Source organism: Siniperca chuatsi, linkage group LG24 (assembly GCF_020085105.1).
Source record: "Siniperca chuatsi isolate FFG_IHB_CAS linkage group LG24, ASM2008510v1, whole genome shotgun sequence".
In the NCBI taxonomy this organism is placed as follows: domain Eukaryota; kingdom Metazoa; phylum Chordata; class Actinopteri; order Centrarchiformes; family Sinipercidae; genus Siniperca; species Siniperca chuatsi.
Window position 1 is genome coordinate 2,162,353 of NC_058065.1, and position 25,865 is coordinate 2,188,217.

Consider the following 25,865-nt stretch of genomic DNA (forward strand, 5'->3'; position numbering starts at 1 on the left):
CTAATTAATACACAAGCCATCAACACTGTGTGTGTGTGTGTGTGTGTGTGTGTGTGTGTGTATGGCCAAGCAGTTTCAGGAAACACACACACACACACACACACACACAGGAGAGAGATGAAGAGCAGCAGATAGATGGAGGTCAGTGCAGGCTGGCAGAGTGCTGGAGTCTAATAAGCAATCAGAGAGGGTTAGTAATGAGTGTGTGTGTGTGTGTGTGTGTGTGTGTGTCTTACATGCAGGCTGGGGTGGTAGGTGAGCAGTCCGTTGTCACACAGCGTCACGTACTTCTTCTTCCACTCCTTGTTGAGGGATTTGCCGCTTCTCTTCAGCAGCATGCCCTGCGGAGAGGAAACATGTTTAACACGCTGGCAGTTTAAACCTATAGAAACAAGTACGATCTGGTGTTTGTTTCTTTAATGTGATGAAATACATTTGTTAAAACAACATTTTTTCTATGACAAAGAAGCTAAATCTCCAATATTTGAGTTCTTGCATCAAACCCGCTACATGGCCAAAAGTATGTGGACAGCAGGACATTTCAGGCAAATGTGATAGTTGAACATTTTATTCTAAAACCATCAGCTGCTCTAACAGCCTCCACTCTTCTGGTTTCAGTCTTTCCTCCAGATGTTGAACCTGCCTGCTCCCATTCAGACTCCAGAGCATCAGTGTTGGTCAGACAGCAGCCCCGCGTGAAGAAACGCTGCCTCCTCGTTCGTTTGAATGGAGCCCGTCCGTCGACGCAGCGGGGGAGCGAACGCGGAGGGATCAAGCAAAAACATGCAGGTTTGTAGAGTAAATGAGTTCAACCTGGCTCAGCTTCTGTCAGACTGCAATACGACATCATCTGGCAAAAGGCTGCGGTGGTCAATCATCCCCGGTAGATTACTTTGTAACATGAAAGCCATATTTCTACCGTTTACCTCACAAGATAAAACAGTTATCACTGTGAGCTGTAACATCCTGTGTCAGAGGATTACAAACCTCTGTGCATCGTTTTAATGTCTCATAAACCTTCAAATTCACAAATCTGTTACTCAAACTGTTCCTGGATACCTGACCCACCACACCTGCGCATTGTTTTAATGCAGGGCTCTTTTTTGGTCCCAACGCCTACTAAGGTCCCAAAGGTGTTGGGTGGGGTTGAGGTCAGGGCTTTGTGCAGGCCAGTCAAGTTCTTCCACACCGAACTGGGAAAAGCATTTCTTTCTGGAGCTGCTTTGTTCACGAGGGCATCGTCATGTTTAAACAGGAAAATATAGACTCCCCGAACCATGAAGAGCAGCGTCAAATTAATTGGACAGGGGTGTCCACATACTTTTGGCCATATATTGTGCAACGTGAACATCACTGAGTCCGTTGCAGCTCTTACGACTGAGTCATAATGTCCTATTTGTGCATTTTTACATCTCGATTCTTTGATGCTGCTCTTTGTGCACATTGGAGCTAAATTACATTCAGAGGCTTTGGAGCGAAGATAACGAGCTTACAGCCGGAAGACGGATTAAATAAGAGTTCATCTTTCCCCAAAACAACATCTCAACATCAGATATTTGCACCGGAGCTGAAAGGAGCTCGATGTAAAACAGCGAGGAGAGAAAAGATGGAGGGAAATCAGCAGTTATTTAATTGTCTGACTCTTTTTTTCAGGCCTCTTAACATCCCTGTCTCACGCTCTCTCTCTCCTACGCACATCAGCTGCGGCTGGATGACCGTTTAGGCCGAGCGACCGCCCGCTCGCCCGCCCACACTTCATTTGAGCTGGATTCATTAGGTTAGAGAGAGAGAGAGAGAGAGCAAGAAGGTCAAAGAGAAGGCGAGAGAGAGGGATCGAAATGGGAGAAAGAAGAGAGATCAAAAAGAGAAGAGAAGGGGAGAGAGGTAGGGGGGAGAGTGGCGGGGGACGGCGGGGAATAAAACTGTCCGCTGATTAGCAATTACAGCCGTGCTGCCACGCGTGTCACTTCACTGGACCTCTACAACATTAACACTCCGACAGAGGATATTAATAGAGTCCAGCCGTGAAGGGAGGAAGAGGGGGAGTTAGAGGCACCGCTGAAGAAGGGGAGGTGAGGAGGGGTGAGATGGACAGGCCGGCTGATGGACAGAAGCCTGCTCTCCGCTGCCCCGACCGCTCAGCTTTCATTAAGGCGGTCGGTGGTGGCGGAACAGGGCGGCAGGCCCGGGGTGACCCTCGCCGCCGGTGACGGCACATTCGGTGTAATTGGCGGTGACATAACGCCAGCAAGGGACGCCTCAGAGAGACAAAGAGGGAAGTCGAATGCAGGCAGTGGCGGTGAGCTATGAAACAAATGAGACAAATCTGTCTGTCTTCCCGAAGAGCCTCAAAAGTGAGATATTTGACAGCCAATCATCCCGTAATAAATACAGAGTGACGGTGGACACAAAAGAACGTCAAGAGACTGAGATTTGGGAAAGCAAAATAAAAAAACCTTCTCTGGGTTCCTCTTGGTGTGAATTACACATTATTTCTGCAGTAATAACAACATGTTTGAATGTTCTGTATGAGCAGGTTTCATTAACTCGTTGATGGATGGAGATCTGTGAGTTCCTGCTGACAGCAGACAGGACAGACACCAGTAAAGATTAGTTTGGTTTTTAGCCATGCTAGCAGCGTGGCTACATGGCAGTGCCAGTCAGCTGATCGTTTGGCCCAGACTGAAATATCTGAAACAAATGTTGGATTCATGTTCCCCTCAGGATGAATCCTACAGACTTTGATGATCCCTTAACTTTTCGGTTTTGATTTACGACCAAATACCTGCAAAGCTAATGACAATCCCATCATCCTCAGCTGTACTTTGTGTTTAGTGCTGCTTAGCAAATGTTAGCATGCTAAGCTAAAATGTCCACCATGGTAAACAATGACGCTTGTCAAACCCACTCGACCAGAGTTGGCCGCAGCCTGGCTTGGGCGAACTGTCACGTCTCTCAGCGACGGAAATTAATTCAGTGATACAGACGTTTAATCGTCATTTAACCAACTTGTCATACGCACATCTGCTACATTAAAGGGGTATTAGTCTTGTTTTAAACACTACAGACGGACGATCGCAACATTATAGTGCTGTATTTCTTTCTATTTCATGAAAAGAGACAATGGAAAAGATTCCTTACAGGATTCAGTCCTTTTCCAGTTATGATCTAGTTTCTGAGGTGACATAGCTGCAAAGCAGTAATGCTCGATATTTTCCAACAGATCAATGCCTGTACTGCTGTGTATCATCAATAACTAATTGATATATAACTGCGATATAATACAGTTCAACCTTTGCGCAGCTCTTGTACGTTTATACATTTTCAGATTTGTGGAGTCCCTTTCCTGTTGCACACAAATGAACAATAATTGCTTGGACTAACAAGAGGAAGTGTAGGATCACCTACAGCCAGATAACAGAAAAAGCTTTTAGCTTTTACATCTGTAGAGCTTCGTCAGGTCGGTGATGTAGCAGTGTTTCCACTAATTTCAGCTCGTGTCATGAGGAAGTCAAACAGAGCAGTGTGTGCGCTGCTGCAACAACAACAGGGGTTCCCCACGGTGCGCTAAACGCGACTTGACGAGCTTCCTGCTGCTCTGAAGTGAAAGCTGCCGGCAGCCGTGCAGCTGTCAGGCCAGCTGATCATCCATTACTGCCTGTTAGTGAGCGAGCAGCAACATGTTTCCAGGCAGAGAGAGAGAGGATGTGTGTTTATCAATTAAAGAGTTTTTAGGTCAGCTCAGACTCATGGGATTTTATCCATTTTAAACAATCAAAAAGCCAATTTCAGACAAATTTACAGAGTTGCAACACACTGAGATTATATGGACATTTAATAATCATCAAGGGACGAGAGTTAGAAATTAGATCAATCACACGGTCAGTCACGCAGGTTTGATCAGACAAATACTGTTGGAAATGAACTCAATGTTAAAAACGACCCTGTTATCTAGTAAATCTAAAGAACTCAACAGTTGACTTTTAAGTTTAAGTTAGGCCATATGACTTCTATATTAATAATAAATGTCTGATCACTATAGATTCAAGATTCAAGACGTGTTTATTGTCAAAACTTCAGTGGTGCCAAATTCTGTGTGTTTTATTTCCTGTGTTGTTGCTCTTTGCTGTTCATTTGTTAATTTATTGTGGACCAATTTCTCCATGGGGAAAAATAAAGTACATGTTGATCCCAAGTCATCAAGAGAAAAGGCAAGAAATAAGAGATCAAACTACCAGTCAGACGCAAATATCAAAAAACTAGAAGCCGTTGTTGGAAATCAAAGAAAGGAAATTGCACACTTGTAACTCCAAAGCCTCAAAGGTCTTACACATCAGCGTTTGGTACGCCGCCTGTGAGCCAAAACCTCACCAGAATAGGTGAATTTATCATAAAAAATGACAAAATATAAAACCATTTAAAGTGTAGGGATGCATGAATGAATGCTGCTACATACGTTCTACCAATATTCACCTTTTGGCTTATATTGTTTCTGAGAGATCGATCTCTAGAACGTGAAATAAAAAAGATAGCATCAGACTGTGTGAATTTCCCCTCCTTTAATTGACAGTTTTTATACACTAGTCTTGTATCTTTAAAAGACAAAAAAAATACACTTAATGGAAAAAAGCTAAATTTTTCATCAAGAATTGGCTAAAAAAGCTATAAAAATGAAGAATAAAAAATACTTTTGCACAAGAAGCTAAAAAGAGGGAATGAAAGTAAAACCAGAGTAAAGAAAAGACTAAAGAAGGTCAGTAGGATCTTTGTATGATGTTGAAGTGGACGGTTGATGTCCACCACTGCAGGCCTGGACTGAACTAAACTGAGGGGTGAGCCAATATTTCTTACACTTTTCCATCTAAACCTGGTATTTGGGGAGGGAGACGTCAGCAAATTAATTTTGGCCATCCATCCTGGGGATGACAAGCGATCAGTTTGCTCGAGGGGAAGGCTAATTGAACGCCGCGTCGAAACCCTCCTGATGGGTAATATCTTTCATTATTCACCTCCCCGGGCTTCGTGACACGCACACGTCGCCTCTTATTTTACCTTCGGGAGGGGGGGTGGCAGCCATGACAGCTCACAAGGTCTCCACATGGGAAAATAGATGTGGGGAGATAAATACATCCTCAGATATACTCTCTCCTCGCTGTACTGAGGCACTTCCCGGCCCCGATGAAGTATTGTGGGGTAGTGCTTAGGAAAAGGTCGCTAGCTTGGGGGGGGCGAGGAGATGAAGTCATTTGTTAGGCATCCGAAAACGTCCAAGGGCATTACTGAGATTCACAATGGTGGGTTCTTCTTTAAAGAACAAAAACAAAGGGGCCACGTTGTGTTCAAGTGGACAGAACCAGGAATGTGGGAAACGAGGCAAAGGAAGGGTGCAAGAGTCTTCTATCAGATATAAATGAAAGTTATAGATCCCCAAAAACACAAAAACTCCCCCGGACACCCTCTCTCTTCTTTCATACTGAGACACTTCTTCGCCTCGGTGAAGTATTGTGGTGTAGTGCTTAAGAAAAGGTCGCTAGCTCGGGGGAAGCCAAAAGATGAAGTCATTCATTAGACGACGCATCCGAAAATGTTCTTGGGCTCGTACCTGAGGGTCTCTGATTAAAGACCGCAGCAGTCACATGTCAGACATGTTGGAAGAGGAAAATGCTGGATGGAACCATGAACGTTATCAGGAAGCAGAAAAATGATTGATGAGCGAGAAAGGTTTGCTCAAAAAATTCAACTTTGTTTCATCTTATAGTGTTAAGTTCGTGGACTGTACAACAGGGTAAAATCCTAAAAATGACAAAAAGAAACCAGCAAATTAAACATAATTCCTCCTTGCAAACAACAATTACCTTCCATTGTGTGAATTTAAGCACCACAAGAAAACCATCTGATAAAGGAACTTTTTTTTAGGTTTGTTTCCTCCTGGAGGCTGCTGTCTATTGATACAGACTAATCTACTCTCTAATCACTCAATCACCCCCCTATTTTCCTCAGACAATGGACTCTCCCCAGGCCTCTTGAAGGGAGTGACAGCGGATCTTAGAGGAGATATCGGGGAGGCAATATCTGTGGAAAAGAAGTGGACAAACCCTCCAGAGAACAGGAAGATCTTGAAGGGGCCGGAGCCCTTTTGTTCTTCAATGTCCCCAGAGAGCAGGAGGCTAAATTAGAGGTGTCACCCCCCGTCGACAGCAGAGTGGGGGGTGACGGCTGGTGGGAGGGAAGCCGGACGCTCCCTCCTCTATCGTGGCGGCCATCTGATCCAGCCTGAGCAGCAATCGCAGGTCATCCATCATCCTCTCAGACAGAGGAGAGAGTTTTGGTTTGTTTTGAGTCTGAGATCACAGTCAGGTCGGTGAAATGGTCACTTGTCTAATTGTGGCAGCTCACAGAAGACACAAAAGGGAAATAAAGGAAAAGGACTGTCGCTATGTGACTCACTGCAGGTAAACATCACCACCATCAATTATGTTTGCAATTGTGAGAAAAATCAGAGATCTTCTGCACAGTCAGTGCTGGTCAACCACAGACAACGTGAAAGAATAAAAAATGTAGAAAGGGCCCGCTGCACACCAAAACTTCCTGTTATCTATTCAGACATTTTCTGCATGATATAACTTGTTGGCTTGTGACCCCTTAAAATGAAGTGAGTGACAGTGACCCCTCATCACAGGCCTCAAGTTAAAGTGTTCGCAGTCTGCACTAAGAGTGGTTATTCCTTCTCAGATTGTTCCATTTGAAGGATTTTTAGAGGCCTGAAGAGGTGAAAATACTCAGTATTTCACAAAAAGATAACAGAAAAAGTAATAACAGATTTTTTTTTTACTTATTCCTTTAATGATTTTCTGACATCTGATTTATCTTGGGACCCTTTGGAGGATATATTTGTCGTCTAAGACTTAGCTCCTTCTTTGAAAAGAAAAATATAAAACCAGCAGGTGGAATATCTGCTGTTAACATGTGTTAAAGTTATATTAGCAGGACATCTCAAAAACCTGTTGACAGATTTCAATGAAATTTGGTGGGAAGTTTATTATTTTTTGGTGCAGATCCAGGATTTTTAAAACCGGAGTCAAATTCCTTGTATGTGTATGTGATTTAAATTTTGAATATTTCTTAACATTGCCTGATAAGGGATTTTAGAAATGTTTTGCTGTCTTTTTATGAACTACAGCTCTTACTTGACATATAAAATCCCATTATTATCATTCTGTGTTTCTGGTTCCACACCTAAGTTTGTTATTTTTTAAAATAATTTTCTGTTTAGAGGATTGTACAGCCTTGGTGGAGCTGTGTTTTCTACTTTAAAGGATCATTTCTTTCCATGTGGTACTCGACCTGATGACAGTCACTACAGGGGACGACGGAGCGAAAAACAAGTTCGCGGTCTGGTGTAAAATATTTACCACAGTTGAGGTACAAACCAGAAAAAACCAAAGCAGAGAACAAAACCGACGACTAACATCAAAACACACACACCAACAGACACACAGCAGCATCAGTCTCCATGACAAGGTCGGCGTTGATGAGGCAAGGACAGCGAAGGGCAGGCCCAGGGGAGCAGGACGCAGACCAGATCAAATAAAACACCACAGAAGAAGAGGGGGGTTGAAGAGGAGCTGATTTATCTGATAAGAGTTCTGGGTAATTAATTAGAAACTCAATTATCCAAACCTTACTTCAGCAGTCTCAATTCATTAGTGGATAAGAAACCTCGCCCCTCGCTCGACTCTGACAACCAGAGAGAGACAGGATGTGAAGAAAACACGACTCCTCTTCCTCTGTGAGAGACCCTCAGGTCACCGCTGGTCGCTTTTGTCCAGCTTATCATCAGACGAGTGTACACAACAACACACCCAAACACAAACACACGCGTGGCGTGAAACAACAAAGCGACCACGGGGACACTTCTAGCATGCTCGGAGCAACACCCCCGTGCCAAACAAAAACTGTAGTGAGCGCTCCGTGGAGACCGCCGCGCCGAGGCGTAATGAGCACAATCTAAAAATGCTCTTTGATTGACGCCTGTGTTCCTTGTTTTAATTATTTCTCAAACTAAAAAGGGAGAGACATCCCTCCAACACATCCTCGACCCTCCTTACCCCCCGAAAAATCTAATTTCCAGGGGTTAGTGTGCATGACAAAAATGTCATCATGGCCAAAATGGCTCCGAGCAGTGACAACCTTTCCCAGGGAAATGATATTTTTCCAATCCGGCGGAAGGCGGATCGTGTCACCCTCGTTAAAGCCTTGATAGCAGGTCTTTAATATTCACCGTCTTAATTAGGGCCGCAGTTAATTTCATTAAATTCTTTGGCTGCTAAATGAAGCAGATTATGAGACATCTTTTATTGCGAAGCGTGAAATTACAGCCTGCCCGCTGCCAATGGCGGGGCGAAACTAATGAATTACAGGGTAAATAACACCCGAATTAACCATCCAATTTAACTCCTTACAAAGCGCCCGGCGCCGAGGGGGGACGAGTAGACTTGTCAAAACCACCCAGCCCCGCGCTCGTCTGCAACCCCGCGAGAGGCAATTACAACCACGACACTAATCAGCTCCTTACAGGAAGAAGACGCCGCCGTCCGAAGCCTTGAGACCTGCAAGAATCAGAGTCTGACTCAGAGTGAAGCAAAGGAAGAAACGCAGAGACTAAATGTTCATTTACAGTAGGAGGTCGTCTAGTTGGAGGTCAGGGAATCTATTAACTTCTCAGTGGCTGTCTTTACATCAAGCATCAGGCCGTCAGAGATCTTCTGAAGCTGGAAATGTCCTCTCTACACAGGAAGCTTATAAGAATCAAGAAAAAGCCAACTAACGTGTTTTCTTGTGTTATCTCAAAGTTGAAAGAGTATAGCTTTGTAGGGAAACTTTGGGCAGTCCCTCTGGCCTCGAGGTCTACGGTGCATACCATGTAATTACAACGTCTCTGGTTTTACTCAGGATGGGGACCTTGTTGTACGTCATCCTTCTCACTCTCTTGCCATCTCTATCTCCACTGTAAGCTATCAAAATAGGGCCAAATGCCAAGAAATGTTGACTTTATGATTATGTCATTTCTACTGCTAAGGGCTAATTCTTTTTTTGGCAACTTGGTTCTTATTTTCATACTTTTATTTTCATCATTTCTACCAGTCATGACATTTTACTCATTAAGTCGAGCTTAGGGAACTGGGAACACAGTGGCGTCACTAAAAAGTTTGACGCATCAAAAAAATGATCAGACATGTTGGAAACATGCCAACAGTTTATCCAAATTATCTAAATTATTTGTTCAAATTTAAAGATTTCACAGGAAAACTACAATAATTACGGTAGGTCAAAGTTTACATGCCAACAGAGAATCCAGTACTGCTGTGGCTGGTCGATGGCCCAAAATGGTGTCCTTGTAGTGATGTGATGTCACATCTGCACGGCCAATTCGTGGCCGACAGCACTGCCAGAAAGCCCTGAAAGGACCTAAACTTGGATTTAGTATCACATCCTGAGCAGATCCCAAATTTAGTCCTCAAAGTGTAAGTATAGAACAGCAAAAAGCAGAACCTGTGGCCATGCGGTGGAAGAGGGCTATGAAGCGCTATGATATGCTTTAGAAATCTGTCATGTGAAGTGTGTGACTGGTAGTAACTGGGCTTAAACATGTAAAGACACTGGTAAGGCTTTTTGGGAACTTTATTTAATTAGAGTTTAAGGTGCATCATTAGTTTAAAACTCTTCCTCTAATAAGGATAATAAACTTCTAATTTGAGTCTCTGAACCTTCAAAATCCATCCGAGCAGGATTTCGCCTCTAAGATCCCCACTACAGATTCCCTGACTGCGAGGAAATCCAGGCAGCAGTGTAGTGAAAGTGAAGAATCACTTCCTCCTCTCATTATCTATCACTGAGCTGGCCTCGAGCGAGGTGCTGAGCACCCAAATTGCTCCAGTGGAGCTGCTCAGTGGCCCCCAGTAAAAGGTTGTTTGTACTGGGCAGCTCCCAGGTGGGATTCGGTGCAAGTGTGTAAAAACACCACCGTGCTCAGTCAACCTTCACTGAGTAAATAAAGGTTTAGAAGGAAAAAAAACCCTCTCTGGTGTGTCTGTGGTCCCAGTGGCTCGGTTGCTGTGTCGGAGGAAATTAATTTGTTAGCTTGTTGGTTTTCAAAGCGCCTCGGTCAGCCTCTTGACAGAGACATGAGCGAGCCTCTCCCTCTCTCTCCGGTAATTAGCGGCTAATTAGCGACGTGGAGCAGATGTCGGAGGAGCCCTGCGCCGTCAACAGCCTCTGTAAACAAAGCTGGACGCATCCGCTCACTTCAAGAAAGAAGAAGAAGAAGAAGAAAAAAAAAAAACCAATCGGCTGCCGGTACAGCCAGTGTTTCCTCTGTGGTTTCATGTGGCAGCGGAGCATCTTAGCAGGAGGTTTCAGCTTTGACTCCACGTGTTTCCTATTCTAGATCCTCGTGCAGGTTGCGGAGATAAATGTTGTCCCTCTGAGAGTTAATTATAACATGTTAATTTTTGGGTCTTTGAAGGGATTTTTTACTAAATTCAACTGCTGCTGTGGTGGTTGACTACATAGGAGTCATTTTTCCAATCTATATGACTGAATTTGAATGCACCATTCGTGAGTTGTCAAAACATCTGCAGTCTCATTCTCGTATTTTAAAAAAAACAGTTTAATAAATACACATTAACTAGTCAAAATCTCATTGGTTTAATTAGGAAGTGTAATGAACAAGTAACATTTAATACTTGTGTACTTCGGTAGTTGATTTAAAGATTTTGACTACATGACGTCGGCAGACAGTGGCTGAAACTTGCCTGTTGATGGAGCCTCTTACTTACTGTACAGGATCATATTTGTCGTTAGAACAAATATCTGACAAACTGCTTTAAGACATTTTGTCCAATTCAAAAACTATATATAAGATCACGCCCCAGTCGCAGTATTGATGCCAATTTATAGTTTGTTTTTTTAATCGGCTAACAATTCTTACCAGTTGTGATGTTTTCTTTCTTTTAATCTCTATTTTATCTGTTTTGTGGGTTTTTGTTGCTATTGTTGAAGTTCATATTTTTAAAAAAAGTATAGTTTTTGTATCAATACTCAAACTTACTGTATAATATCTGCACTAGTATTCAAAAAATTCAAACCATATACAACTCTCCTGAGTTTCGGAAAAAACAAGGGGCTTTTTAATTGATTCTTTATTTGCTTTATTATATAGATTTAGTTTTGTACATCTTTCCATTCATACTACTCCACTTAATCAGCACATTAATGTGCTTTTAATCACATTTTAATCTTTATTATACAGCATTTCCTTGGCGTCTTGACTTATTGTGATGCTTCTTGGTCACAACCAGCTTCTTCAATAACCAAACATCTTGATATAATATATAACCACACAGGTAAACCTTTGGACAGGAAGCTGATAAGATCTAACCACTTCCATGTTGTAAAGAAATTAAATGTGTTACGTTTTGATAATTTCATTAGAGCTGAAACGATTATTTAGGAAGAAAAATTATCAGCTAACTATTTTGATATCTGATAAAAGCTAAACATTTCCTAGCTGCAGCTTCTACTGTTGTGAGAATTAGCTTTTCTCTGTCTTGTGAAAGTAAATTATATCTATATTATATCTATACTCTCTCTTTCTTTACGCACCTTCACTGTGCTCATTTCATTTTTTACACCTGCAGGTAAATCGAAGGAGAAACTGTTAGACATAGTTTCTCACAACATCTGACCTTGTCCCACACACACGGCTGAACACACACTTATTCTGGGCCTGTTATTATATGAGAGTAAATGTAAACATATATTTTTGTTTAGGGCACGCTCTTTAGTTGTGTATAAATGCTTTTCTGTAAATGATAAGTGTGTAAATATACACAACATGTGTGTTCGTGTGGATTTGTACCAGCTAATTGCCTCAGAGTGGAAGCCCGTCCCCTTCTCATTATGTGCTGGCCTCTGTGTGTGTGTGCGTGTGTGTTTGTGTGTGTGTGGTTTAAATGAGCGCTGGACTCTCTTAACGAAGGCGTTAACAAAAGGCGAACTGAACCGCCGTCGTCTGGAGTGGTTGAGAGTCGCAATGAGAGTCGCTCTAATGAGCTCAGGACCGGCGACGGGCGAACAAGTGGCTTAAACACTCTTATACACACACACACACACACACACACACACACACGGGTACAACACACACACAAGAAGGTACAAGAATAAGTAGGAGGAGAAGAAGAAGAAGATGAAGTAGGTAGCTGGCAGGAGCAGCGAGAGCTGCCTTCAGGAACTTAAATCAACAGAATCCGGCAAAAGACTACGTCACAGTCCCGCCCACGCTGTTTGATTGACAGGTGAATTGTTGGGAGTGCAGTGACAAGATGAAATTTAAAACCAGAAATAGTTTTTGGACTTCAAAACACGATAATTAGACTGAATTTACTTCATTGTATAATTCAAACTCTAATCTTCTTATTTTACAGCTTTTTGAAACTTTGAGCTCCGTGTTGTAAACAGAATGTATACATGAAGAGGTTTTTAAACAACCAGGAAGCTCACAGCAGAATATTAAAAACATAGTGTGAAGCTTCAGTACCGTGAGGCGGTGTAACCTGACTGTACGGTGGTGTGTTGTGGCGAGAAATGTGACGCCGCTAATCTCTCTGGCAGATGTCGGACTCTGTTAGGTCATCAGCCCGGCCGCCTCCTTCCTCCGAGGTACGGCGGTAATCGGCGGCCAGTTAATGATGGCGGGATGATGATGTTTGTAGTGTCAGAAGAGGACGCAGACCGAACTGATAAACCATCACTTCAATTTAAATTTCATGATTAACTTGAGTCTCTCTTAAACATATCCAGTCCATTTTGGGGTAAAGTCTGAGCAAAATGTATCTAATGAAAGATCATTTCAGGTATTGTAGTTGGTTAAGATGGCGGCAGCTCATGGAAGAGGCTTATTAGAGGATTACAGCTGATAATATCGCTAACTGCTTTGATGTTTTATGGTGTTACTTCTGCTTTTCTTAAATTAAATTAAAACGTTTTTTGTTCATGACTAAAGATTTTCTCAAAACTGATGAAAGAGGACAGTGAGTTTTAGTGAAACCTTAAATCATATTCTGGCTTTCTGTTTTATGATCACAACATTTTGTTAAATAAGCTGTTTCCTGTGGGGTTTGAAGGTTCTTCTCTCTGGTAAAGACAACAAACTGTTGTTGCCAATGGTTTCAAATCAAGTTTCCAGATGGTTGATAAAAGGTGTCCCTCAAGGATCAATACTAGGCCCACTGATATTGACTCTGTATATAAAGGCCATTTTTATGTTTGTATGCCATCAGGCCCACAGCAAACCAACCAGGCCTTCACCAGGTAACAGCCTGCTCTTGATGTTTAATTTAAGGCTTGTTCTAAACTCTAACTGGATTCCTATAGTGAAACAGAGCTGGTTTCTCCTTTGAAAACAGAAAAATCTATACTATACAATCCAGCAAACGTCTACGCTGGATTAAGGAGATATCCTGTATGCTCATGCTGCTGCCACTGGACATCATCTACCACAGTGCCATTCAATTCATTACACAAGACAGCTATCGCACTCACCACTGTGAGTTATATGAAACTCGGATGGTTGTCACTGACATCTAGACGGCATCAGCGTACCTACGTCTTCATCTATAATGCCTTGTATCTATAATGCTAAGTTAGATAAAACAACATTGCTACTCTGATTCTGTTCATGTACAAACATGATAAATATGTGATTATGACTGGTACAAATGTGTTTTCTTTAGTGATATTGAGACCACAAACACAGACCTGTAGTTGAATTTATAGAAAATGTATTGTATGTTGTTAGTCATTGTTGCTTTTTATATATATGTTTATATCTACACCTATGTTTTTTACCTACTTGTATTTACTTAATAGTTGTATGTGTATTTTTACCTCTCTTTGTTCAGCTTTGTTGTTCTTGTTTTTAAGTATTTCTTCCTGTAAATTGTTTTTTGCATAAGTACACTGGGAATAACTTACAACCGGAGTCAAATTCCTTGTATGCGTTCACAAACTTGGCCAATAAAGCTGATTCTAGTAAAAATATTTTATTTATTGAGTTTTTCTCTTCATGATATTTTAATTAATTTCTCTCACAAACCACGCTGGACATAGTATTGGAAACACCTGTACAATAAAATACAACACAAAACAAATACATGTTGAGTTTGTTGTTGAGACAAAGAAGTCAGAGTTGATTGTTTATGCCTGTGGTTTGCGTTAGAATAACACACTGTTATAAATGTCTAGTTGAGTTCATGTTGGGAGACAAAAAGAGAGAGAAAGTCAGACCGCCGTCTCATTAAAAACAAGTGTGAACACGGTGCTAATGGGAGAAAGTAAAATGGAGTGCAAATGGAGCGTTAATGGGGAAAAGGTAGTTGAACCTTGAATGTGAAGTGCAATCCTCTGTTCTAACACACATACAGTCTTTATAAAACACACACACACACTCAGGGTCTAATTAGGGAGCAGGTCTGCGGTGTGTTGAGCCCGTCGTCCACACTGAGGAGCAGGCATGGAGACGAGGCGCGAGCGACCACAGGGAACCATCAAATCAATTAACGTCCACTTCCAAAAAATACAACAGGAGGAAGCTCGGTGCTCTGCCTCACAGCGCTGCCTCTTCTGCTTTATTCTGCTCTGGAGGGGTGTGAGGGGGGGGTGCGATGTGTCTGCCATGCCATGCCATGCCAGGCTAAGTATGTGTCTGGCTTTATTAGCACGGATTTCATCAGATGACTTAAAAAATAAGCTTCTGACGAGCAGGTTTGGGATGATGAATACGGGACAATAACCAGCTTCCTGTTCAGTAATCGTCTTTTAATGTGGACTTGATCTGAAGAGAAACATCTACCTGTCCTCCATCTACCTTTGCTGGGAAATCTGCTGATATGCTGATCATGTTTATTTGGACACTTAATTTAACGTGTTGAGTGAACTCTCAGCAGTTCATTCACTCACCATCATGTCAAAAGATTAAGAAGAAGAAGAACTCTGAAGAATTTTTGAAGTGGTCTGAAAATAAAAACTACAAATTTTAAGTTGAAATGAATAAACTTATATATTTATGTTAAGTTAATGAAAAAACATTATTTGATTTCACTAAATTCCTGTGTGATGTTTTAGTGCAAGAAGTGAAACCGCTTCGTCCTTAAAAAAATGTGAGATTAAGAGCCAATTTTTAGTTAAATGTTTGTAAGTTAAAAAATAATCAAATTTGGTTCAAAGGATGAATTTTAAAAAACGAGGGAATGAGCGCAGAAGGATCGCAGGGTCATCATTCCCACATCACACGAACGCAGCATAAACTAAAGCCACATTCGAAGTAAAGGTAGAGGAACACATGAGCAAATAAAGATGCTGAATAAATCAATATTCTTATAAATGAAATGAGGATTTTCAGCAGATTCACGTCTGAAAACTGTTCAGCTCACATCCTCCCACATGTTTCAAGTGAGTACATTTCTGTCACTCCGACCTGCACTCGAACCAAATTAACGGGACCAAAAAACCTCGACTCCGCCTGCTGGGCTCCACCGCTGCATTAACACCACAGAAGAAGAAGAGGAGGAAAACGGTGCGTTTGAAGCCGCTGGGAGCTGGAAAGGGATTCTCACACGACGAGAACAGCGTTCGGCTGCAATTACCGTCCGCTCTGCTGCGACGGGGTCTTTTCTTAAACGACGAGCCCAAACACAAACAGCAGCAGCCCCCCCCCCCCGAGTCTGGCTCTCACCCGCTCTCTCCTGGCGAGGCCGCCCCTAATCAGAGCTGCGATTTGTTCATTAGGAGATTACAAACGAGGCCGCGGCGACGACACGAGAGGCCGCGATTAGTGCTCGCTAATTGCCTGATTTGCTTGTCGGGAGAACCACCATCACCCCCCATACCCCCTCCTCACCCATCTCCCGTCTCACATACCGCTGCTCCAACACGAGAGGAGCTTGTTCGCGACAAATTAAGAGCCAATCCAGGTGCTCAGCTCGCCATCGCAGTAGGGATGTGTGTGTGTGTGTGTGTGTGTAGGTTGTGGAGATGTTGGCCTCCTTACTCGCCCTCCCCTTCATCCCCTGCTTCCCCTTCTTCTTCTTTTATGCCTTTAAAACGCTGCTGCCAACTCTCCGATCAAAGAGCTCAGGAAGAAAAAAAAAAACTAGAGGAAAAGAAGCGTCTTTGAAAGGGAAAAGAGGCATGAAGTGGGAGAAGAAGTGGACGAACAGAGGGAGAGGAGGAGGTGGTGGAAAAGAAAGACGAAGAGAAAAGAGCGACGGAGGGAGTGACAGTGAAATCCCTTCCCTCTCCTGCTCCTAATGATCTGGTTGGAGGACCCTGGAGAGTCCCTCGCTCTAATTGATGTTAAGTGTGTGATTTCACTGGTAATCAAGGCCGAGGCATCAAACAGAGAGAGAGAGGGAGAGAGGGAACAGACAGGAGGCCTCACCTGTTTGATGGGGATGGCTCGCCCGCTGCCGATGCTGTCGGCTCGAGCCTCCAGGCCTTTCTTGTCCGGCTCGCTCGCCTTCCTCGACTGTGGACCAGACGAGATAACAGCCGTTATTATCGACACCAACACGCAGTCTGACTTCAACATCGCTGCAAAGAACCAACATGTGGGGCCGACACTGATGTTTTCATAAAAACCATCACCTGTTCATCCGCCAAATGCAGCTTGTGTGTCGTAATAAGTAGGAATCCGGTGTCTTAGATTTTAAAATAAGTCGAATTTTGAGTTTCAAAGGTCCATTTAGCAGATGTTCTGGAGCTTTCGAACAACGAATAACTACATGTGGCGGTGATTGTTCTGTCCGCTACTATTTCCAACGTCAAGAATGAACTTTGAATGTCAAATTTTAAGAAATCCTTAAAATAATACAAAATAAAACTCGCCCAACTTCATCTGCTGAGGAAGATCATGTGATATGGCTGAAAGCTATTAAATGGATCTTGTGGTGGGACTGTTGTGTCAATTGAATATTTCTGGTTTTTGGACCGTTGCTCGGACAAAACAACACATTTGAAGACGTCAACTGTTTTCTGACATTTTATAACCCCACACACTTACACTGGATTCATTTCATTGAGAAAATAATCGTCAGATTAATCGATAATGAAAGTTATTGTTTACATTATATAAGTATTATAATTCCCTACTGATCTACTTAACCCTCTTAATTAATCTACACCCCCTGGCCACTTTATTAGTTACACCTGCACAATCTAATGCGATCCAGTGCAACAGCTTTTATGAAGCTTATAATTTTTCTTTCAACTTTTCGAGGTGTTAATTCAACTGTTTGTTTATTGCGGAGCTCACAGTGGTGGTGTTGCACTGGACTGCAGTATATTGAAATTTGTAAATGGGGTGGGCAAAACATTAGAAGCACCTCCCAATATAAAGCAACACCACTGCAAACTACAACCTCAATAACAAACTGTAGTTCAATTAACACTTTGACATTATTATCTTTGTAAAGTTGTACTGGATTGCGTTAGATTATAATAAAGTGTATTTTTCTACGACATTTCATTAGTTTGCATGTTCTTCAACCATGTTAAATATATTTATATATATATAGTTTTACAGGCAATGAGGTTATGAACCACTATAAAAACACGTCTTGATATGTCAGATTGTTACCTGTTTAGACACCATATTTTAATGCTCTATGATATCCGTCCTCCATACGTTTGATTCTATTGGATAGTTGATCAATACTGCACTAAATCTGACCAGACTTTCATTAAATTCCATAAATTTTAAAATCCTAATCTTAAATTTCACTGGAAAGTTTTTGTGTCCAATAATAGAAAGTTGTTAAAGACTGATTTATTGTGATGTTTAATAATCACAATGAAATTTAATGTTTGGTCACATGACGGACAAAACGACAAACGTAAGTCGCAATTACCCTTTAATGACTAACAGCTACATTTTCAGGTATTCTACCTATGATATTCTGGGACAAACACTTGCATTTTTTCCACGTTTATGGTAAAGAAAATGCTCAAATTCCAAGCTGAAATATTTAACTTCACATTTAGAAGAATCAGTTTGTGTTTCACAGAGACTCCTGTCGTTTTCCCCAAAGTTAGAGTGATTTCGGTTGGAATTCATTAATATCTATCGTAAATACCTTCACAAACTGCAACATTTCTCCCCTGACGTGAGCAGGTTTTTGTGTTTCTGAGAAAGACTCACGGTGAAGAGGTTGGAGCGGCGTTTGGACTGCTTTCGGACGGGCGTCGGCGTGTTGGTGGTCTGCGGTACGTCGATGCGGAGCTCCTTCTGGCTGGTGCTGGGCGTGGACGGCACCGACGACGAGTAGTCGCTCAAACTGCCGCCGCCGTTACTCGTCTGGAAGGACAGAAAAGGAACCTAAAACTTACTGAACATTTTTATCCTGGAAAATAGGACTTTTTCTCCATAAACCCCTTCCTCACTTTCTCACTCGCAATAAAATCTGACATGTTCTGTTTTAGGACGAAAGCTGAAGCAGATAACATCCCGAGATTCTGTAAAAGCTTCAGAGAAATCCTAAGAACTTTGTTTACAACATGGTTTCACATATTTGTGATTTAGAGATGCGAGTCATTGTGGAATAAAGCCCTTTATTTGGACGTTGCCTGTGCTGTCGAGCTCCTGCAGTGGTTGAAAAAAGTTTTCTAGCGTTTCTAATGTGTTGGACGTCTCATCAGTGTAACAGGAGTCTCCTGAGCGCAGGGCGAGGCGGCCGACACTCGACAGTAATCAGTGAGAGCTAAAGATGCACCGAGGCGGCGGGAAGATAAACTCGGCTCTCGGGGGACGCGGCGTCGCTGCTGAGACACGCTGAGCGATGGCTTTTTAATGAGAAATCAATGCAGGATTGAAGGATGAGGATCGAAGAGCTTAATGGCCTGGAGCTCCAGTAACACCGGGAGGGTCTGCGTGTGCTTCACCAACACATATCAGGTTATGTGTTTGTACACAAGAACACCTTCCGCAGGTTTTTCACGTGTGCGTTTGTCTGTACGAGTGTGTGTGTGCGGGACGCATGAGTCTGTGTTTGGATGCTTGTGAGCCACGATCGCACTTCGATGCCTAAAAAAGTTAAAAAAAAGTTAAAACTGAGAGTTCTTGACCTTGGGAAGAGGAGTTTAACAAACATTTTAAATTAAAACCACTTTTTTTTTTTTTAGCTTTTTCCAGAGCCTTCTACCACATCTCCCGATCTTTATCAGCAGACAGGAGTTTGCACAGTTGTTGAAGGCCATGAGATACAGTTGAAAGCTCCAGAAATAGCTAGTACAGTGTACGAGGACCTTGAGTTAAGATTTATTTGTCAAACTAAGTAAAAATTGAGTTTCAAAGTTCATTCTTGACCTTGAAAACAACAGTTACGAAATAAATCCCACCACAAGGTCCATTTAGTAGCTGTTCTGGAGCTTTCGATCACATGTTCCTCAATCAGCACACAGAGTTTTTGCCTGGTAATCACAGAATCGTAGATGTTCATATTTCCATTTTCTTCTGAGCACTTTAAGGACTTTCTGTCCATGTTGGATAAGCCAGACTCCTGCTGATAGGAGCTGCTCATGTGATATGACCGAAATCTCCAGAACAGCGACTAAATGGACCTTAAAAATCACCAGAGTAAGTGAAACTAGAGATTGGTGTCTTCAGTTGAATGGAAATTAAGGGCTTAGAGTTACGTCGGCCAAGAGGTTCAGCCATTTTCAAAGAAATCACAAATAAAGGCCAAAACAAACACGTGTTTATACAACAGCAGGTTCTCTGAATTAATACTCAGGATAAATAATTAAAGGCACAGTTCACTCCTTAAATCCCAACATGTCCCAGCTCACTGTTTACATCTTTAAACTGAACACAGTTCATTTCTTTAATACAACACTAAATTTTAGCTCCTTTTAGACGATTAATACTGCAAAGCCTTGTGATCAAAGATTAAATATTGATTAATAACACAGAGCACAGTCGTATTGAATGTCATACACATCCCGTACATTTTGTGCAAATCTAATCACTATTTTGTCACTATCATATTATTTTGGTGTTTTTTTCCTCACTTTTCAAAAAAATCTAACTTAAAAACAACCAAATAAATAAATAAATAAATAAACATAAGATCATGAGTAAAGTGTATTAAAATCCAAATGTGCCCAATTTAAAGTAAATTTTCATTGAACTGCTGTCATAAGTGAAGGTGTACTTTTAATATTATTATTATGTGTAACTACGTCCATATACCAACTTGCAGGGTCTTTGAGGAGTAAAGTCAAAGCCTTGCTGCATTAACAATACGGTAGTTTAAGTCTGTGTGTGTGTGTGACCTCTGACCTGGCTGATGTGGACGGCTGACACTTGTGTGGCGCAGACAGACGAGTGACTCGGTGAGTTGGGGAGCGACTTGCACGGCCCGATGGACAACTGCTGCTTCTTCCTGGTGGCCACGATCTTCTGGGCGACTGTAACACACACGTCACGTGATCAAAGAAACCCCACACGAGTCAAAATGATGAAATAATCCACAGTGAGTGCAAGTGACCAATGAGAAAACAGTAAAGATCAGCGGATGATATTGTATTAGAGTGTGAAGATGTAAAAATAAAATCTTCAACAAAGACCACAAACCCATCAGTCGTCCCTACAGACAGTAAACATCCAGTGTCTCATTTTATTGATCTGAGAGCGGCCGTAAAACCGTTTTACAGTCTGCTACGGGCTAAAAGTCGAGGCCTGTAACTGTGAATAGCAGGAAGACATACATGCTTCGTCTGCAGCAGAAGAAGAAGAAGAAGAAGCAGGTACCAAAAAAACTGTCCCTATTATCCTTTATTGCATCTTGTCTCTCGTGATATGCCGATTTTTCCACCACGTTTAACACGTTTTAGACAACAGTGTCCTTCCAACTTTGTGTCAGTGTCGTATATAATTTTGAACAGACATTCGTGGTTCCCAGAGGAAGAATCCTACAGACGTTGCTCTCCACTACAAACAGTGTATTTGTTCTTCACAAGCTAATTAGCAGGTCAAATTTTGTCCAGTACTTTGGTTTATGACCAAATACCTACAGCCGTGCTTTGTGTTTACTGCTAATTAGCAAATGTTAGCATACTAACACGCTAAACTGAGATGGTGAAAGTGGTAAATATAATACCTGCTTTACATCAGCATGTTAGCATTGTCATTGTGAGCACGTTAGCATACCTGCGTTAGCATACCTGCGTTAGCATTTATCTCAAAGCTCTTTAAAACCTCATGCATGCGCACACGTTGAATCTGACCGTTATTGTAAGCTCGAATGGTCTTTAAGATGTTGCTTATGAACTTTTTTCTACACTTTGAGTTATTTTACAAGAGGAAGTCCAAAATATTCTATAAATAAACGCCATTTCCTCCTTAGTCTCCTTCCAGTCTAAAGTCGATCTCGAGTGAATCTTCAAAGTGACCTTGAAAGGACAGTTTTTCATAATGTTTTATAGAGCATAAAAATACAGTTGAAAAACACTATAATGTCAAAATATGTCCAGGTTGTAAAGGCTTAATCAAATGAATTAATTACCAACTCAACATTTAGTGTGAACTTTTTGTCTGTTTTTGTTCTAAAAGGCTTCATCGTACCGTGGAGGGTTTTTATTTTGCCTTCTCTTGTCGATGCCCTTGGCTCGGCCCTGTGTCACCTGGAGGTAAATGTTTACGACTGGCTCCTCATTAACGAAGCCGTGCGCTTTAACGAGCCCAATTAAAAGAATGGCTTCATCTGTGAGCGCATGAAACAGGCCTGTGTTTATTGGAACAGAGATAATGGAGTCACTAAAGTCTTAACTCTCTCCTGTCTCCACTCCAACAGTCGACTCCTCAAACACATCATCAGACAAAAGTACTTTCTCTCCAAGCTTTTGGTTTCGACCTGCATTGAAGCAAATTTAACGTAATTATTTATGGAGTCTGGTGAGACAGAGCGACCGACCAACCAACTGACAGACGCCATGACGCTATAGCATGGCTAAAATCTAAAAACTGGATGGGTAGCTGGGGATCAACCAATAAGATGGAGCCTCTCACATACATGTCAGCGTGCCCGTCCTGTACCTGGCAGGTTGTATATTACGTTAAGTGTTAAGAACAGTTATGATAAGGCTGTGCTAAATATTTAAACTGCACGGTTAATGCAATTTAACTTTATCCATCAATCTCGGTTCTGCTCTGAGAAGCTGCCATTCCTTCTAATGGAAACGTCTCCCCTTTGATCAGATTTATGACGGGGCTGCACCACCGGGTGAGGCATAAAGAGGAAGGTGGGGGGGAGCTGACTCTGCAGTGTTTCACTCTTTTCACTTTAAAGTCAAACACTGAAGCTACAGACAGCTGCAGATGTGGGCCTCGGATATATCAGATCATGCGGTGCAATATAACAGCAAAATGTAACTATTCCTAATACTTCTTGAGGATCTTACTCTTCCTTTGTTCTTCCTTTTGTTCTTAAACCAGGTTTCAAGTTTCACTGAGATTAAAAACCGCTTATAAAATTTTTCCAGAATTTTGCGAAATATGCAAAACAAACTTTTGTGAACTCTGAATCTTTGGTTTTTTTCAACTCTAAGGGAGCAAACTGGCATCAAAACATTGTTTCGAACAAAAATTCAGTATCGGATCAATGATTATTGCACTTCGTTTCATCGCTACATGACTTTGATGTGTCATTTTCGAACAACCATCAAATATAGCACACTGCGTGTGCTAACGAAGCGCCCTGCATCTGCACTGTGACACGGATTAGAAAAAAGAAGAAGAGGAGCAGAGTATATATATGTGTGTGTGTGTGTGTGTGTGTGTGTGTGTTGGGGGTTCATGTCGGTGTAATTAGGCTAATTAAATTAGTGCGCTGATGGACGAGGGAGCACAGCGCTGTCACCCTCCCTCCTCCTCCTCCTCCTCCAGCCTCCATCCCTCACACAGAGGTCACTCCCCCTGACTGGACCAGGCTTCACTTCCCATTACAGCAAATTACATGTTAAACACACACACACACACACACACACACACACACACACACACACACACACAGAGCCACAGCCTTAAACAAAGAAAATTACTGAAACAGATAAAGATAAAAACACATTCACCCTTCTGAACTGATTCTTTTTATTATTGGGTTCGGGGTCGTAGCAGCAGTCACATGGTGAAATTTGATTGCTTTTGGTCTCCAAAGTTTTGGTTAAAAATATATATTTTTTAAATATTACGATAAATAGACATTTTATCCGATTCATTGAGGATGTTTTAAAAAACTTATTAGTTGTTTTTTGGAGGGTATTTTGGGGCATTTACATAATTGTGTTCAGTAAACTCTCTTAAACTACGTCAGCAAATTACACTAGAGCTGAAGCGATTAAGCAAATAATCAACAGAAAATTAATCAACAACCATTTTGATCATTTAATAGATGTTTTAAGTATTTTTTTGAGCTAAAAAGCTAAAGATGAACTGGTTTCAGCTTGTTAAATGTGAATATTATCTGTTCTTTTATTAGAGTAAACTGATTTTTGGGGGGTTTTGACTGTTGGTCAAACAAAACATGCGGTTTGAACATGTCGACTTGGGCTTTAAGCCATTATGTCTGGCATTTTCACTGTTTTCTGACGTTATATAGACCAAACTATTCATTAATAATCTAGAATATAATCATTCATTTCCTAAATTTTGTGCAAACCTTTGAAAAGCTCATTTTTCCCCCTCAAAATGTGGTCAAACTGCAATAAAAATGGGATTTAAACTTGAGTTTCATTTGCGGTTCTGAGGGTTCAAACAAAAGGAACGACGGGACACACACGAGGTGTACAGTAATTAACTCACACAAACACACACTCATGATGTCAGATAAAAACAGAAAAGAGTCTCTTTACATCGCCGACACGCTGCAGGGAAAGACACGACTCCTCCTCCTCCTCTTCCTCTTCCTCACCCCTTCAGCCCGAACACGAAAATTGTCACGACGACGAGCAGGCCAATTATTTTTAACGCTAAATGTTGTGGTCACTCATGCAACTTCCTCCTCTCTCTCGCTCTCGCTCTCTCATTGTGCAGCCGCTGTAAGTCATCAAAACCTTTATTACATTTACGACTATCGCCACAGACGCTTTACTGCACCACACACACACACACACACACACACACACACACACACACACAAACCAATCATGTCAAATTAGTGCGAATCAGCGTTTCTTCACCGGGAGCCTCTGCTTGTCTCCGTGACGATCCAGCTGATTATGAAGCTGAATATGAGCGCTGTAATTAAAGCCCCGCCCCCGCCGGCCGACCAGCCCGACCCGCCGCGATCAATGCAGACTCCAGATGAAGCGAAGGTCATAGAAATATGCAAGTGAGATCAATACACACACACACACTCCTTCTTAAATTGCGATTTGATTCACGATCGACAAACACCAGGATGTTTGCAAATGTCATTTAAATCCGAGCGTTTAGTCACAATCTGTCAGAGCAGAAGGAGAAGAAATGAAACACAAACGACGAGTGACGACTGCAGCTGAGGGAGAAATAAAAATACAGGAAGCACAGAATAAGTTAAAACTATGAAAACAATCCCAGAAGATCAAGAATCTGTTAGTTATGTAAATAAATATGTATTTATATGATCAATCGGACTCCAGTAAATGCTTTCAAACTGCACGTTACTGCAGGTCGCTGTGAGTTTAACTGACATGAATGAGAAAATGAGAAAAAACTGAAAGAGGAGCAGAGAGAAAATGGACACAAAGTTGAATAGTTGAAGACTAAAATAAGTAAAAAAGTCTAAATTAAACTTGTATGAAAATGAAAAAGAGGATTTTAAACCCTGCTAAGGCCAAGAGTCTCATTTCCCCAGCAGAACCCCACCCACTAGGGACGTTTTTGACTAGCCACCAACCAAACTCTGTACAATTTTTGGAGTATTTAAATAATTTTTAACTCTTCAATTAAATTTTCTGTAAATTGTACTGTACATTATGGTTTGAATGTTGTTTCAAAGATGCCACTGCACTGCCCAGTATGTCATTCTTGTGGAGAATAAATAACCCCTTTAAATTTAATATTCAATTAAATAATATTTAATCTAAAAAGTAGCAGAAGCCTTAAAAAACCTGATGTGTGTAAGAGAAAATATAACTCTGGACGTGAGCTCTGTGTCTTTAGTAGTGGCTACGCAAGATTCAAAAATAAAAATAAAATAAGGGAGAAATTAATAATAATCTCAACGTATAAACTGCATAAATAAACTTCTGATAAATGCCACGATTAATTATATTTATTATATCTTATATTTACAGCAAATTTAAATATTTGTTCAGGCTAAAAGAGGTTAAACGCTATAAACTATAAAAGAAAAAGTAATATAAAGTAAGTCGTTAATATTTATGTTTATACACTTCAAAATGAGTGCTGCTAAATCCTCGGAGACGTGACATTTTATTCAAAGTACAGAATTTTTAAAAAGCACATTAATGTTCATTAATCTTCCTGAACAACTGAAATGTATCTGAGCGTTTATTACAGGTGTGAAGACCAGTCATGCAGGTGAGTTTAGTTCCTGTTTATATCCACAACAAACTTCAGTTCAAACACACTGACTCTGCAGCTCTGAGGTGTGTGTGTGTGTGTGTGTGTGTGTGTGTGTGTGTGTGTGTGTGTGTGTGTGTGATGACGCGATGCTTCTGACAAATTAGAGGAAGGCGAGTGTTTTAAGTGGCTGAAGGCCGAGAGCCGAGCGGCGTCATTATTGAAGTCCTCGCCGCAAATTAAGGTC

General features: G+C 41.5%; 1 protein-coding gene across 9 annotated transcripts in view; it reads right to left on the reverse strand.

The window, feature by feature from the left end:
• The window catches only part of agap1 (ArfGAP with GTPase domain, ankyrin repeat and PH domain 1), a 193,345-nt gene that overhangs the window by 57,213 nt on the left and 110,267 nt on the right, over positions 1-25,865 (reverse strand). For 8 of the 9 annotated variants that reach the window (XM_044187456.1, XM_044187457.1, XM_044187458.1 and 5 more), the window contains 4 exons: positions 20,396-20,523; positions 18,257-18,412; positions 16,499-16,585; positions 237-341 (listed from right to left, as the gene is read on the reverse strand). In XM_044187456.1, coding sequence (XP_044043391.1) covers positions 237-341; positions 16,499-16,585; positions 18,257-18,412; positions 20,396-20,523 — 476 coding nt within the window. The remainder of the gene's footprint in view (positions 1-236; positions 342-16,498; positions 16,586-18,256; positions 18,413-20,395; positions 20,524-25,865) is intronic. The other variant, XM_044187455.1, reaches the window with a different exon arrangement.